Below are 14,938 nucleotides of genomic sequence, written 5' to 3' on the forward strand. Positions count from 1 at the left end.
AAGTGTATTTATACTTTGAAATTGAAAAAAATGTTTTAGGTTTTAAAAATAAAGAGGATAAATGATTATTCTCCACATCTCCAATCAATTTCCCCCAACCCGGCAAAACCGACCTCCCTGAACCGGCAACTTCTCTTGGTGAAAAGAAAGAGACAGAACCCTAATCCTTTGCAGAACGTAACTTGGCAACAGTGGAAGTCGAAGAACAATGTCGTCGACTCTACTGGAGGTGACTCGTGCATCGCACGAGGAAGTTGAGCGGCTCGAGCGTCTCGTCGTGAAGGATCTCCAGACCGAACCGGCTACTAACAAGGACCGGCTCCACCAGAGCCACCGAGTTCGTAACATGATCGAGCAAATCATTGACACTACACATAAACTGGTAATTTCTCGTTCCTTTCTGCAATTGAATTTAATTTAGTAATTTGTCAAGTTAACATTAGTGTGTGTGTTATAGGTAGATATCTATGAAGACAAAGACGGTGCAAGGAAGGATGAAATTGCAGCTCTTGGAGGCCAGACAGCAACTGGAACAAACGTATTTAGTGCGTTTTATGACAGATTAAAAGAGGTCAAAACAATCACGTTTTTTTAAAATCTTTTATACTATTCTATTGTTGCCTAGTTTGAAAAACTTGCCCTGTTTATTTGTGCTTGGTGATATTTAGATTCGGGAATACCATAGAAGGCATCCTGCTGCGCGTGTTGTTATTGATGCCAGCGATGATTACGAGCAGCTCCTCATAGAAGAACCACAAATCGAGTTTAGTGGCGAGGTTAGTGTCGCTCTTCGTCTATTCCTTGTTGCTTTTTGGCAGGAAATTAGCTGCTTGTATTTAATTTTTTGATTATTGCTGCATTCAATGTGAGCTTGCTTGAGATATTCACAGATACTGCGGCTTTATATAGTACTCCTTTATGACATTTTTGACTACATATTTACAAGTCTTTATTTGTTGGGCATTAGCTACATTGTAAGCATCCTTTTTTCCTGCTGAATATATGCAGCTGCCAGCTGGCTAGACAAAATTATTTTTTATCAGTTAGTTCTTCCCTGACAGTGAGGATTTTCTGTTATCTGATACAACAGTTGTGTGTCAAAGACTAATGGCAATCTAACGTTCACCGATCTTATAACTTTGGGATGAGGCAATTCCGTTGTATAGAAACATAGGCTCAGTCATTGGGTTTATTAACAGCTTGTCAAGGAAACTAGGTATGGTTTTGAAACTTGAAATTAGGCTTCCTGTGTCTACTCACTGCAAAAGAGACAACTAGACGTTCATATAATCTATATGGCATTGATGTGAATTTTTCAATAATAGTTGAATGATTTTGCAGTGGGTTTATGCTTCATTGTAACTTTGTATAACTTTTGAAGCAGGAACTGTTTGGTTGATGTGCGCCCCCCTCCCAAGTGTTTATTGCTTTCTTCATGTATGCTTCTTGGTAATTGTATGATACTAGTTGTCTTATATTCCATTTTGCTATTGTGACATATTTGACAGGAAGGTTCAGGGCGATACCTTGACTTGCATGAATTGTTTAACGAGTATTACAACTCCAAATTTGGTGCGCGAATTGAATACACAGCTTATCTTGATGTATTTTCCCAACCGCAGAAGATTCCCCGTAAAGCAAAGTCGACAAGGTAAAAATTTCTGTAGTTGGTGTAGAATGTTCGATCTTTCAAATCAGATAATATCATTTAGAGTCTGTTTCTTAGTACAGTTACATGAAGTATAGACTTTCAGGAAGCAATCTCTGAAATCACAGCTACTTCAGTAATTGCTTGTTTGCTTGGGTGAAATCTTGTTGTTCCTATGTAGTTCAAATCTAGATGTAGAAAACCCTTTACCCCTCCTCTTCATGATTCCTTTAATTTTATGATATTGCATTATTGTCTTTTTTCTCTTTTACAGGCCATACCGAGAATATTTGCAGAAACTATTGGAGTATCTAATCTATTTTTTCGAGCGGACAGAGCCCTTGCAGGATCTTGATAGGATATTCTCAAAGGTGCTATTTTCTTTTATCAACATTCTGTTTCTCAATCCGACTTTATTATTGAGTGATCATTGCTTACTTGCTGCATGCTCCTCTCTTACAGTGTCGGGAAGTGTATTACAGTCCTTTCTCCATTTAATATAATGTGAGAGTTTAGTGAACACATGATCAGAGAAGGTTTTGTATATCAGGTTGTAAAAATTAATGCAATTTGTGGGTTTTGTGACTTGTATATTGGTGTAAGTGGGACGCTCTTGCTCTGTGGAAGTCATTGCTGACCCATATCTTATCATAAGAGACATGATATAAACTTCTCTGAATTGTATAGTTTGCTGCTGAAAGAGTATAGTTTAAGGATTATAGCTTCTCGATTAGAGGAGGTTATGCTGGCATACTTTGAATATGATTTTCACTTTGGCATTTAATGATTGATTTGGGAAAATTTTCCTTGTGAGATGCAGTATTATTGAGTTCTATCTTTGAATTTGATTGATTTTTGTGCTGTTTATGATTAACTTTTATATGTGCTTTGAAATGATACTTGGCTTATCCCCCACTCACCAATCCCCCTCTCCAAAAGAAAGAAAAAACACTTCTATTCTAATAACTAATTTCTGACAGGTAACAAGTGAATTCGAAGAAGAGTGGACAATAGGCAAGGTAGAAGGATGGGAAAATAACAGTCAGGAAAATGGAAGTGCTCCACAGAATCATACTGTGATTGATCTTAATTCTTATAGTACAGTTGAGGAGCTGACGATAGAGGGACCTGATAAGTTAAAGGAGGTATTGTTTTTTTTTTAACTTTGAAAAAATCGTTTCTCATCTATGTTTTCTTTGGTGGAACTTGAATGCTTGCCTTAAAATTGTTTCAGATCTATGTCTTTTTAATTGGAACTTGAATGCCGTCACGTTTTGGAAGATGTTAACTTGAGGATACACTAGTGGTTCATAGGAACTAGATGTTCTTCATGCACTTAATCTGAGCAGATTAATGGGCTGATAATGGCCTGCTTATCTGATTTACAGGAAATAGAAGAAAGTAGCTGTACTAAATTCCAAGCTATTAGGTTCCATCAAAATGAACTGATGGGTCAACTTGAGTAGATAGTCTGATTGGCACTCAGCCTTCATTAGATTTCTTTTAACAGTTTGAAGTGAATCTTGAATTTTAATAACGTGCACCCTCATTTTTTGATAATTACCACACAGATTATAGCCTTTAAATGGATGAGAGACAACTTAGTTTATCATATTAACTGGAAGAGGCAATTGGATGTTTAAAATCATGGAATGGATCATCGAAATGAGGTAGGGGTAGCAGTTGAAAATAATCAAACTTTGCCCTTTTTTTGTTAATTCCATGGTTTCTCTGAATTTGAAAGTAATCACTTAGGTTCCATAGCGTCTAAAAATTCGCTCATTGTGGTGTCATTCCTTTTTCTTTTTATGTCATTTATACTGGAACCATGGAATTTGTTAGATACCGATTCCCATCTCGAAAGCATGTTTTCTCCTATTTGATTTTGTTACGTATCTTCTTTAGGAGACCTTTTTTTTAGATTGTTAAAGGTAATTTATTTAGCATCCAGTGACAACAAGATGCTGAAAAATAACTTACAAAGGTCTTTACAGCTGTAAATGTAAAGAGCTCAAAAAATCTGTCATGGCATCTATGTCATTTGCAATAGCCATGTTACACCAAAAATAGAAGAGAGATGCATCTGTACTTAATACTAATTACAGAATCAGTTTTGCCTTAAAAAATTCTTGCATTCTTTCCAGATTGTCCACCAGATAGCACAGGGGATTGAGTTCAAATTTTCACTTTTGTCGTTCCCATCCCTTTAATGCACCAGCCTGTAGCAATTCCATAGTTGTCTGTGGCGTGATCCAGTTAACTCCCATAATGCTGGAAAAGAGATCCCAGGTTTGTTTAGTGAATGAGCAGTGAACGAAAAGATGGTTAATGTCCTTATTTTGCCTCTCACAAAGTGGACATTTGCTACACATAGTGATCCCCCTTTCTTGAAGATTTTCATGAGTCAAACTTGCTCCATGAGCAGCCAACCCAGTAAACCATTCTGCCTTCAGAGGTGCCATATTCCTCCAAATGCACTTCCATGGCCAAAGTGGTATGCTGGCTGAGAGGTCTCGTTGAAGTTTATAGCACCTTTTAACAGTGAGCTTCCCTTTTGCATCGCCCTTCCAAATAAGAGAATCAGATCTAGATGGTACAAGCACCGTACTGTGAAACTGAATCAGCAGTGCAGACAAAAATGCTTTTTTGCTTCTATTTGAGGACTAATATCATTGACACAGCTCTTGGATACCCTACAAAAATTTGTACACAAGGCATCTTAACATCAATATTCCTGGACGGCTTGATGTTTATAGCAACTGATCTTTTAGCTTTCATTGGAATGCTTCCCCCTTTTTTCGTTTTGTATTTAGTTTCTTCTTCTGACTATTTTAGGTCAATTATGAGTCCGTTTGGATTAGCTGATTTGAAGTAGCTGATAAGCATTAGGTGCTGAAAAGCACTTTTAAGTGCTGAAACTGATTTAATAAATAAGCAGTTATGTGTTTGGATACAAGTGCTGAAATTGATAATAAGCTGATGCAGTATTTGATAAAAAATGCTGATAAGCTTTTTTTCTGTTAAAATGACTTAAATAACTTTAGAAGTGTTTACACCTATAAGGGCGTAATATCTTCAAAATTTTAGATTCCAAATCGATCCAAATACAAAATATTCTATTTGTCATTTTATTTTAAATACAACTGTGCTTAGATAAGATAACTTTTATGATAAATATAATTTATTTTATGATAAGCATATAATCATAAGTTATAATAATTAATAAATTGATAAAAGTTTCTAAGTAAAAAATAAACCTAGATAGGACAAAATATTTGAAGAGAAACAAACACTGTCTTTATCACCACAACACTTGGAAAGCAACATACCAAAAATTTGATATGTCCTCATTTATTACATACAGTTCAAAGATTAATACACAATCACATAGATATAAATATGCAAAGGAATAGAGAATTTGCTTATCTTAAATAGTCAATGAGCATTGCAGACTTGAAGAGGCGGAGGGAGGGGGTTAGGTTGAAATAGTACTTGAGGCAGTGAGTATCAATGCAAGAGTTTTGTTCTTAAAAAGAATATTTTAAGGATAAAATAGTAAAAATTTTGGTCAAACTTAAAGTGCTTATAAGCTAAAAATTTATAAGCTGGGGGTGACCAGCTTATGACTTTTGGCTTGTTTTTGACTTATAAGCACGGCTTATAAGCACTTTTAACTTTACCAAACGCGTAGATAAGCCGAAAAGTGCTTATAAGCTACTTTGACCAGCTTATAAGCTTAGCCAAACACCCTCTATGTTTCAAAGTCAGTTGCTCTTGGACTGACTTGTGGCAGATGCTTAGGAGGTAAAGTAAAATTATGCTATTGAAATTGAACTCCCAGATTCAAGACGAGAACCCTAATGTTTATTCAGTCTTCTCTATCTTGAGAATGATCTGGTCTCAAAAACCTTTCTATGACAGGAGAATTCCCTTTAAGTATGTGGTCTAATCATTCAAGATGCTTTTGGTTAATCATATCTCATGGTTTATAGATCTACAGAACCTGGTGGTTTGAACCACATAATTTTCCTAATCTTTTATTTTTATTTTTGTTTTAAACTAGTGTTTCTCTTTGCGATGACAATATTATTGTTAATTAGCTCTTTGGTTGTCCAATCTCCTACGGTGTAGCCTCCATCCTCATCGGCAGCATGGTGTACTAGTGCTCTTTAAGTCTTAAAGACTTTGTTTTGTCAACTGATTTGGTTAGCAAAATTACAAGCCCTCCCCTCCCCACCCATCCACCTCCCCAAAGAAGAAAAAGAAAAAGAAGCCTTTCCTCTTCTTTTTCTATGGTTCATTTATCATTGGAGCTTTCTCTTTGTAACCATGCACACGTTTTTTGTATTATCTTTATGATAAATGCACATTTAAAAGAGATTTATGGATAGAGCTTTGACCATTACTTTGTACTGCATGGACTGTTTGATATTTGGGGATTCCCTTGGCCCCATTGATAAATTTGTGGATATGTGGGTTTCTGAACTTTGATTTTACCATTTTAAACTTCTCATTGGGGTTTGTTTAAGACTTGCTTATGTCAAGCTCAACTTGTATGCCAAAACAAGAGATCGTTTTGCTGATTGATGTTAGAAAATTGCACCAGTTTCTCATTTTTCCTATTCCCACAAATATTTCTTTAATCCTCTTTCCCTGCCAACTATCATGTTTTATTTGTGTGGTACTTCTCATATATGTCATTCCCATGATGTAGACTATATTCTGTGGTTTCTAAATATTATTGCACGACTTTAGGGTGCTTAATGTTGATATGTACTTCAATGCTGTGGCATTTATTTTAGGCATTGGGTGCTCTAGGATTGAAGACTGGAGGTACTATTCAGCAACGTGCTGAGAGGCTTTTCTTTACGAAGGTTAGTTGCTAGTATCTTTACCCAAGAATTAGCATTTTTTACCCAAGAATAAAGTGTTCTCTCGTATATGCTTGTGGATTTGATTGCTTCCTGTTTCAAATTATTTGCGAATTGGTTTCGACATGCATGAATTTGTTGTTTGATGTTTTGACAGCATACACCGCTAGAAAAACTGGACAGAAAGCATTTTGCAAAAGGCTCCCGGAAACCAGAACAAAATGGTGTAATGCCAGCTGCTCAAGTGGGTGATGATGTAAAAGAGATTGCCCTTATGGAAGCAAAGATAAGAAAGCTATGTGATCTGTTGGATGAGGTGGGTGACACAACACTTCTCTTATCTCCCAAAGGAAAAGATATCTAAGGCAACATGCTCACATACAAATGAATGTGGAGTAAATTCATAAACAGATTCTTTATGTGCTACCGTATTTTCAGTTTTTGAAGTCATGTTTGAGCGGACAGCAATCATGGTGCTCATTTATGTGATGTTAATCCTTTAGTTGGTCCGCTAATACTTTCTTCTTAATATTTATTTCCCTGCAGACAATTGTGCGGACAAAAGAGAATGTTGAGAAAAAACAGGCTTTGACATATGAAGAAATGGAGGCAGAACGTGAAGAGGTAATTCATGAGCAACCTGCAACCTCATATGGGAAAGAAAGCACCAGCCATCATAAAAGAGATCAAACTCTTAATTAAAATATGGGTTAATTACACTAAACACCCACGTATCTCTTTTTTGCTCTAAAAATATGAACAAGAAAGCATACAGTACTTGAGGAGAAGATCATCCTCAATCAAGTTTCAAGCAGAAAGAACAAGTACCTCTTCTCTTTGCTCCGTGATAGGCAGTGATTGTGTCTTACACAAGTATCTGCGGAGCAAGCCACTTCCCCTAATACACAAACTCGTGGTAAAAAATTCTATACGAATATTTGGTACATCTGCTATAATCAAATGCCCTTAGAAGTCACAGAGATAACCCCCTGCTGACAGTTCTAAAATGTGATAAAAAGGACTTAGTACAATGTTCCATCAGTGTGGGCAGTCTTCTGGCTGTTCATATTTCACAGGCGGGGTTTGAATACAACATTTTAATGAAAGGAAAATGGAAAATAAATGAGTGTATTTTGTGAATCTTTAGAGATAATTCGGTCCGAATGAGTGTAATAGTATTCAATTTTGGAACTACCGCGTAACATTGAGATCATAGCCTGTTGAAATGGTAGATATAAAGGAAAAGCCCCATGGAATTTAGTGCATTGACTAATAAGAAAGATTTACAACTGAACTTGCCTGAGCTTTCTAAAATCTGTGGCTGTCGGGAGTAGATGAATTTAACAGAACCATAAAACATGCTCTTCAGAGACCTTTCGTCGCACTAATTAATTGGTTTTGGTTTTTCTTTTAGCGTATCTTGACTTATGTATAAGCTGCTATCCTCTCTAATGATGCCTGCTTTTTTGATGTTTTCTACAGGATGATGTACAGGCTGAGTCTGAGAGTGATGAAGAAGACCAACAAATTTATAATCCTCTGAAGTTGCCTATGGGTTGGGATGGGAAGCCTATTCCTTACTGGTTGTATAAGCTTCATGGCCTTGGTCAGGTAATTTTTTTGGGAGTGTATGGTAGGCTGCCTGCCCTTTGTTTTGATGTCTGTTATAGGTCGGTGATCACATTGTTAACTGCTAGTATTTTTTTTCTTCTTTTTGCCTCGAGTGAATTTTTGTTGTACTTGCGGTTTCCATTTGTATTTTTGATGTTGACATGTGTTATCTCCTTGCATAGTTCCAAGGCATGACTTAAAGATTAGAGTCTCAGTTTTTAGCTCTTGAATAGGTGTTTGACTTGTGTAATCTTTGCTTGGGCGCCTGAAATGGTCTTCTTTTTGTTCCAGAAAACCTATAGATTGTGCTGGTTTAAGCTTAACTCATTACAGATGTGTTGCTTTGGTACAGTTTGTACTGCTAATAACTTAAATTTGGAGACGAGACACCCATTCTCCCCCAAATCAATGCCCCATAAAAGTTTAGTCATCAGAACTCCCTTACCTGCCTCAGAAAGAGTACTGAAAGAAAAAAGAAAAATAAAGAGACGAAAAAGGGGCCTGGAAGAGAATTGGAGGATGCATGCATGCAATAGTCCTTTTTCTTTACTGTAATATCTGAATGATTACAGCTAATTGCTTGTTGGATCATTTGGTGTTATCTTTGTCATTCATCTCTATGACACTTTTTTAGACATATGAGCTCTTAGGCACTTTTGTATGAATGCTTTCAGGAGTTCAAGTGTGAGATATGTGGGAACCATAGTTACTGGGGCCGTAGGGCTTATGAGCGGCATTTCAAGGAATGGAGACATCAACATGGAATGCGTTGTCTTGGTATCCCAAATACTAAGAACTTCAATGAGATCACATCAATCGAAGTATGTTTCTCTAAGCTGCAATCTCTGTTCATCATTGTTGCATATTTAATGCTATTTGTTTAGTTGTCTAGATGTTAAACTAATTAAAACATCTGCTACTCATTGAAATGAAATGTTGATAGAGTTGCAGTTTAGTCACATTGACTTCTTGTATGCTATTCATCTCAAAGGCGTCTATATTTGTATACACATGATCATTAGACATAACTGTTACTTACCTTGGTTAGACTTCTTCAAAGGAGTCTTTAAAGTCCAGGATGCAACCTATAAACATTTGCATCCAATGACACATATAATCCCTTGAAGATCACTGTCTATGAATATGACTTATCAAATGAGACTTAAACAAAGGTAACTTATCATACAGTGTACTCCTATAAGCATGCTCTCTACATACAGATGATTTCAAACTTAGAGTACTGATCTAAGTCATCTTATCAGATGAAAAGCATTAGGTAAGGTTTTAGCAAAAGGTTTCTTCCTCAATCAGTAAACACATAATGATGAGTGATGTTTCTAATGTAAATGGATGTTCTGGGAAGAAAAGGAGAGGGGTGGAGTTTCACTTCTGCTCTTGCCTTAATTTCTAGGGAGAGAAAGGCATGTAAAAAGACTTCTAGTTTTGTTCGGAGAGAAGCAGAGGAACAGACCTCTTTCAGATGGAACATTTTGATTCTGTAAATGCCAAAAAGACCAGACTTGTGACAAATTAAATCTTCGTCAGGTATGCTATGTTGTATGTGATATTCCTCTCTCTTTTTTCACTCATTCTGAAACAAAAAATTAACGATCCCTCTCATTTCTTTTTGTCCTGGTCTCTATTCTTTGTCCTTACCCTCTGAGACATCCCTTCGAATGTCTTAATTTTGACTTCTAATCTATTTTAGATGTCAAATGTTTGATTAATAGCTGAAGCATAAGTTCTTGCATGAAGTTTGTCATGTTTGCAATAGAGGCTGCAAAAAAGTGTCCAGCTGATAAGTGCGTAGGTATAAACCCATTCATAGTATGTGCCTGCCTATAACCCGTATAACCATTTTTCCATTTTGTATTACTTCTGGAGAAACTTCCTGCTCTCTTCACATTGTCTACTACCTTTATGTTAGCAGTGTTTTCAAAGGCGCCCTTAAAGCGCGCTTAAGCTCTAAAGCGAGGCTCAAAACATGCTGAGCGCTTCGCCTCGCTTAGCGGGTGCTTCTGTTGTCATCAAGGCTCTAAGGCATACTGTTCCTCACCCATGAGCGTAATCCTGAAGAGGCGACATTAAACAATTGATATTTCACTTTATCATAATTCTTTTTCAATTTTTTTATCCATATATTTGTTATTTTAATACACAACTATTTCTATTTCTTCTCCATTTGCGCCTTTCTTCGTTAAAGCCCATGCTTTATTTGCACTTTGCGCTTAAAGCCCAACGGACCTTAGAGCGCTTTTGCGCATTTCGCCTTTGATAACACTATATGTTAGTTGACGTCTCAAGTGCGATATTTTTTTGTGAACCATGCTATTGAGACACCATGTGTAGTGTCACAGGGGTAAACTTCATCAACCTGAGGTTTGCCTCCGTGCGGCAGTCTCCAACTTGACTCAGCCTTTCACCCGTTAGCCAAATTTTCGTGTCTTTGGCGTTAGTTTAATTTTGGGCAGTGAAGGTAAAGAACAACATATACGGGAAAATTCCCAACCTTAGTATTAATCACAAAGCACAGAAAGGACACCCTCACTTGCTATGAACACAAGTCGTTCACAGCCCACTTAACTTGACAAAGAACACAAGTCGTTCGATGCCACAGTAAAACCTGCCCATGCCCAGCCTTAGGCCCTAAGGAACACTCTTTAGAAATCCTCACATTTCTTTCTAGCTTCCGTTCTTATGAAATTGCACACAAATTTCGCACTTCCAATTCGACCAAGTCCCAAGGCACATTTATAACACATGTGACAACCTTTGGTACTTGACAGCACAAGGACACTTGTCGTTGCTTTCGACACTTGTCACACTCAAGGCTAATCAGTTCCTAACATGTAGTTGACATCCCCAACTACTTGGGCCATTATCATTTCGTGTAGAAAGGCTACAAAAATAATGCAACATGGTTACAAGCAGTTACAAGTTACAACCAAAAGAAATCGCGCAGTTATAACCAAAAGAAACTGCCCAACTGCTCCCATGTGCGCTGCATGTGCGTGTTCGGCCTTGCTTACTCCGTGCCCAAGGCTTGCTTTGGTATCTTGACACTGCCTCCCGCCAATGCCAATCTGTCATGCCTGCTGCCCATGACTTAGCCGCAGATGCCCATCGCCAATGCCACTCGCACATGCCTTGACCGAGTTTCAGTCTTGTCCGTGACAACTCTTGTTTCACCTGCGCCATTGCTTATATTTTGGCTTCGCACCCTGCCTTAGTTTACCTTAGCCTTTGTCATCAACCCGCTTTGATTTGCCATAGCTTAGCTTGGCACCTCTCATATGCTTAAGTGCCCATGTCGATGCTGCCCGGTGCCCATGCCATGCCATGACGCCTTCACTTGCCCCCATAGCTTTGTCAAGACCTTGCCAACCTTGTCTTGCCTCCCTCAAGACCTTGGCCTTTATTTTGCACGTAACCAACCTCATGCCTTGGTGTCATCCGGCACACTTTGGCCTTGCAACAGTTTGTTGCCACTATCAATGCCGCCCCCACTGTCCCGCATGTTGTTTTCCATCCGCACATAGGCAAATGACAAGGCCATCATGCCAAATCCTTGCCATGACCGTGCCACGCCTGATTTCAAAGAGCCAGACCCCTAACATGTAGCTCTTGAGTAGTAATTTTGGTCACTTTTAACATTCTGCTGTTGATCCGTCATGATTTTTAATTATTAAAATTGTGATTTCAGTAGCTTAATAACCATATGAACCTCTTTACATGTCTGGACAGACGATGGTGCGTTTCTTCAGGGCGTCATTCTTGCTTCCGTTCTTCCTATAAATATAGTTAGGATACAAAGTGCAGCTGTAGTTTGGTAACTCAGTGGATGCAATTTTCTGCTTCTGCCAACTAAGCTTCAAAGAACCCTGCTCTCTTTTCCTCTTTTCCCTCTTAAATCATGTTTTAGCTTATTTTTTACCGTCTTGGTTATATTAGTACCTAGATCCACGGATGCAAATCAAATTAGTATGACAGCTTCTAGCTTTTGTTTTGGCATTATTTTAATCCTGAAACACAGCAATGTCGAATATAGATGTTGCAACTGGTAAGTTGCATGCAGCTAGCTGTTCCTTTTTCCTTTGTTACTGCAGCTTCTGATGCACATTTTTTGTTGTGTCACAGGAAGCCAAGCAACTTTGGGAAAGAATCCAAGAAAAACAAGGGCTGAATAAGTGGCGCCCAGATCTTGAAGAGGAATATGAAGATCAAGAGGGCAACATCTACAACAAAAAGACATACACGGATCTACAACGCCAGGGATTGATCTAGATTTGTTTCTGTAGAGCTTTTCAATTTCTTTGGTGGTATGTTGTTTTATTGGTTTTAGTTCACCTGGGTGGAAATGTTTCTGTTCCTTTTGCTTATGCATTTTCTTTATCCTAGATATTGGACAGACCAGATGTCTTGATTTTGGTTGACCAAGCACTTGTTATTCAGTAAGCGATTGTTGGTGTATCCACCTGCCCCTCGAAAGTGACAATGTTAGAATTCACTAAGCGGGAGAGGGACAAGAGACAGAAGCCTCTATTTGAAATGTATGAAATGTATTTGTATTAGCGAGGTTGTCTTTAGATAGGCTATTGTTGTTATTAGATTAAATTTATTTTCAGAACAGAGTCCTGGTCTTTGGTCGTGAGGTTTTCACGGCCTTCTGGGGTTCCGACGAAGACAGCCAAATATTTCTCTCTGACTGCATCGCTGTTATCTTCTCTTTAGTGCCATACAATTGTACGGTAAATTAATGCATGCTGGTGCATCTTGATTGCCGAAGTCCTTTCAAGTTCTCGCCAAATTCTATACAGTCTCCCATGAATGTTTACTGAAATTTCCATAAGCGTGCCTGCAACTATTTTGGGATTACAAGTATTTGTAACGAGTGTCTGTTGCCTGGTTAAGGACTACCATAGAGATAAATTTTACATTTCTAAAGAATACTAGAAATTCAATGTGTATTAAAACGGTAACTTATTTCCTGTTAAAATGAAATGAACTTAGATGCAGCGGAATAGTTATAATTAATGAATTCTATTGGTTTTAACTAGTTTGGGGTTAGTTGATGTGTAAATTTTCCTCTGAGCGTCCAGGGGCGCAGCCTTTCCGTTGCGCACTGTGATGAACATATATCTTTTGCTGGAAAAATGGTAACATGGTAAAAAAGAATCTCTGTGAGCTTAAATACACGAATTAAGCTTCTATTCCTCTAACAATCTTTTACAAAGTGAGTCAACAAAGTTTTTTACTACGATCAACTATCGTTTGTACATCTTGTTAAAACGAGTGCAGATCCATTTACACTTTGAAGGACAAACAATCTTGAATCTAAATATGTTCCACAGATGATTTTTGACAGATCAAACATTTCTGAAGGTATTTGAGTGCGTACCTCTTGAAGTGCTTTCTGTGCGACTTCAACGTTACCACTCAGTGATTTATTCAGTGGACACAAGTTTAGCTACATAAAGGCTTGAAGGAAATTCATTTATGGGGATGGCTTTCCTCCACTTTTTACTAGATAACCTTTTCACTGCAGAAGCTTGAGCATCTGGTGTAGCAGATGGAAACTTCGAGGTGTCAGTTTCTTCCTTAAGATATAACCGTCTCCCAGCTCTCAATCTGAAATAGGTATTCACTTGCAACTTTCCACCTACACCAGACTTGTCATGAGGCCAGCCCCCACTAGGCATAACGGTGAAGCTTATATGTGAGGCAGCTGAAAATGTTGTGTTAGGTGTTGATACTTTAGATATTGTTAGGTACACTTCCCCAATGAGTACTCTAACAGAAGGCTGTCGAAGGGTCAATCCTATATGTCTACCAGTACAGTATAACAGGCGCCACTTTCCAGGAAGCAAACCCAGCCAATGCTGCAGATCAGTAGATACTCATTCAGTTGCAAGTGGTTAGCACATTACTCAAGGCATAACAGGTATCAATTCTCAGGAGGTCCCAAATGAAAATGTTGGCCAAGTAAAAGCCTTTCTTGCTTGTTTAGTAAAGTCAAGCAAATTTTGTTTCGATGATTGATAAAGGAACTCAAACATGAACCAGGTCCATACATAGTGTACACAAACACGGGCAAATTCGAGCATAAGGGATGCACGTAAAGGAGATAAGCTCAAGTTGTTATATCTGATATCTCCTGATTGAAAAGGTTTGCATAAATGATAAGGAGAAACTCCTTACTCGAAGAGAACTTTATCCAAGATAAGGGTGAAGTTAGAGGTTGAAGCTCTTCCACCAAGGAAGAGTAACATTAGAACTCTAGTTATTTCTTATTCTACTAATTCTATATATTGCAGGATATTCTCATTCTACAGGTACGCACAAACGCTGAAGTTAAACTTGAGTTGAGAGCAAAATAGCAAGACATTTTGCAAACAATTCTTGTGTGATTCAAGTGTGCGAATCTGAAGCTACATGAACGAGATAAAAGAACCAGTTTCAAGTGTCTGTCTTTTATTCTAGTTCAATTGGGGCTTTTCAAATTGTACCTTTCAGCTTTATCTAGAGGCAATTGTATTAAGTACTCTGAGTATTCAAGTTAGAGTTAACTTGAAGTTGTCGCAATAGTTAAAGGCTGGTTGCCACAACGGGATTAGAGGTAATCCTTAGGTTTATATTTCTTTTTGTAAATGCTGTTTTGGCTCAGTGATTTAGTGAAGCGTTGGAAAAAATTCTACTGAGTAGTAGGTCGTGGTTTTTTCACCTTTTGAGCCGGGTATTTTTCACGTAAAAATATTTGTGTTCTTTACTTTCCGCATTTACTATTTCCGCAACAGTAGTATAAGGAACA

At 37.8% G+C, this 14,938-nt stretch overlaps 1 protein-coding gene across 2 annotated transcripts; it reads left to right on the forward strand.

The window, feature by feature from the left end:
• Positions 1-18: 18 nt before the first annotated feature.
• LOC104111273 (splicing factor SF3a60 homolog) lies at positions 19-12,701 on the forward strand. Of its 2 annotated transcripts, XM_009620941.4 has the most exons (13): positions 19-382; positions 458-571; positions 669-776; positions 1,509-1,651; positions 1,923-2,019; positions 2,629-2,793; positions 6,451-6,522; positions 6,677-6,835; positions 7,066-7,143; positions 8,002-8,130; positions 8,805-8,951; positions 12,268-12,449; positions 12,529-12,701. In XM_009620941.4, exons 1-12 carry the CDS (start codon positions 209-211, stop codon positions 12,412-12,414), a joined length of 1,533 nt encoding a protein of 510 aa, XP_009619236.1. In that variant the 5' UTR covers positions 19-208; the 3' UTR covers positions 12,415-12,449; positions 12,529-12,701. The 2 variants fall into 2 exon arrangements, with proteins under 2 accessions (XP_009619236.1, XP_009619235.1); XM_009620940.4 differs by having other exon boundaries at positions 12,268-12,701.
• The last annotated feature ends 2,237 nt before the right edge of the window (positions 12,702-14,938 follow it).

Source organism: Nicotiana tomentosiformis, chromosome 3 (assembly GCF_000390325.3).
Source record: "Nicotiana tomentosiformis chromosome 3, ASM39032v3, whole genome shotgun sequence".
Classification (NCBI taxonomy): Eukaryota; Viridiplantae; Streptophyta; class Magnoliopsida; order Solanales; family Solanaceae; genus Nicotiana; species Nicotiana tomentosiformis.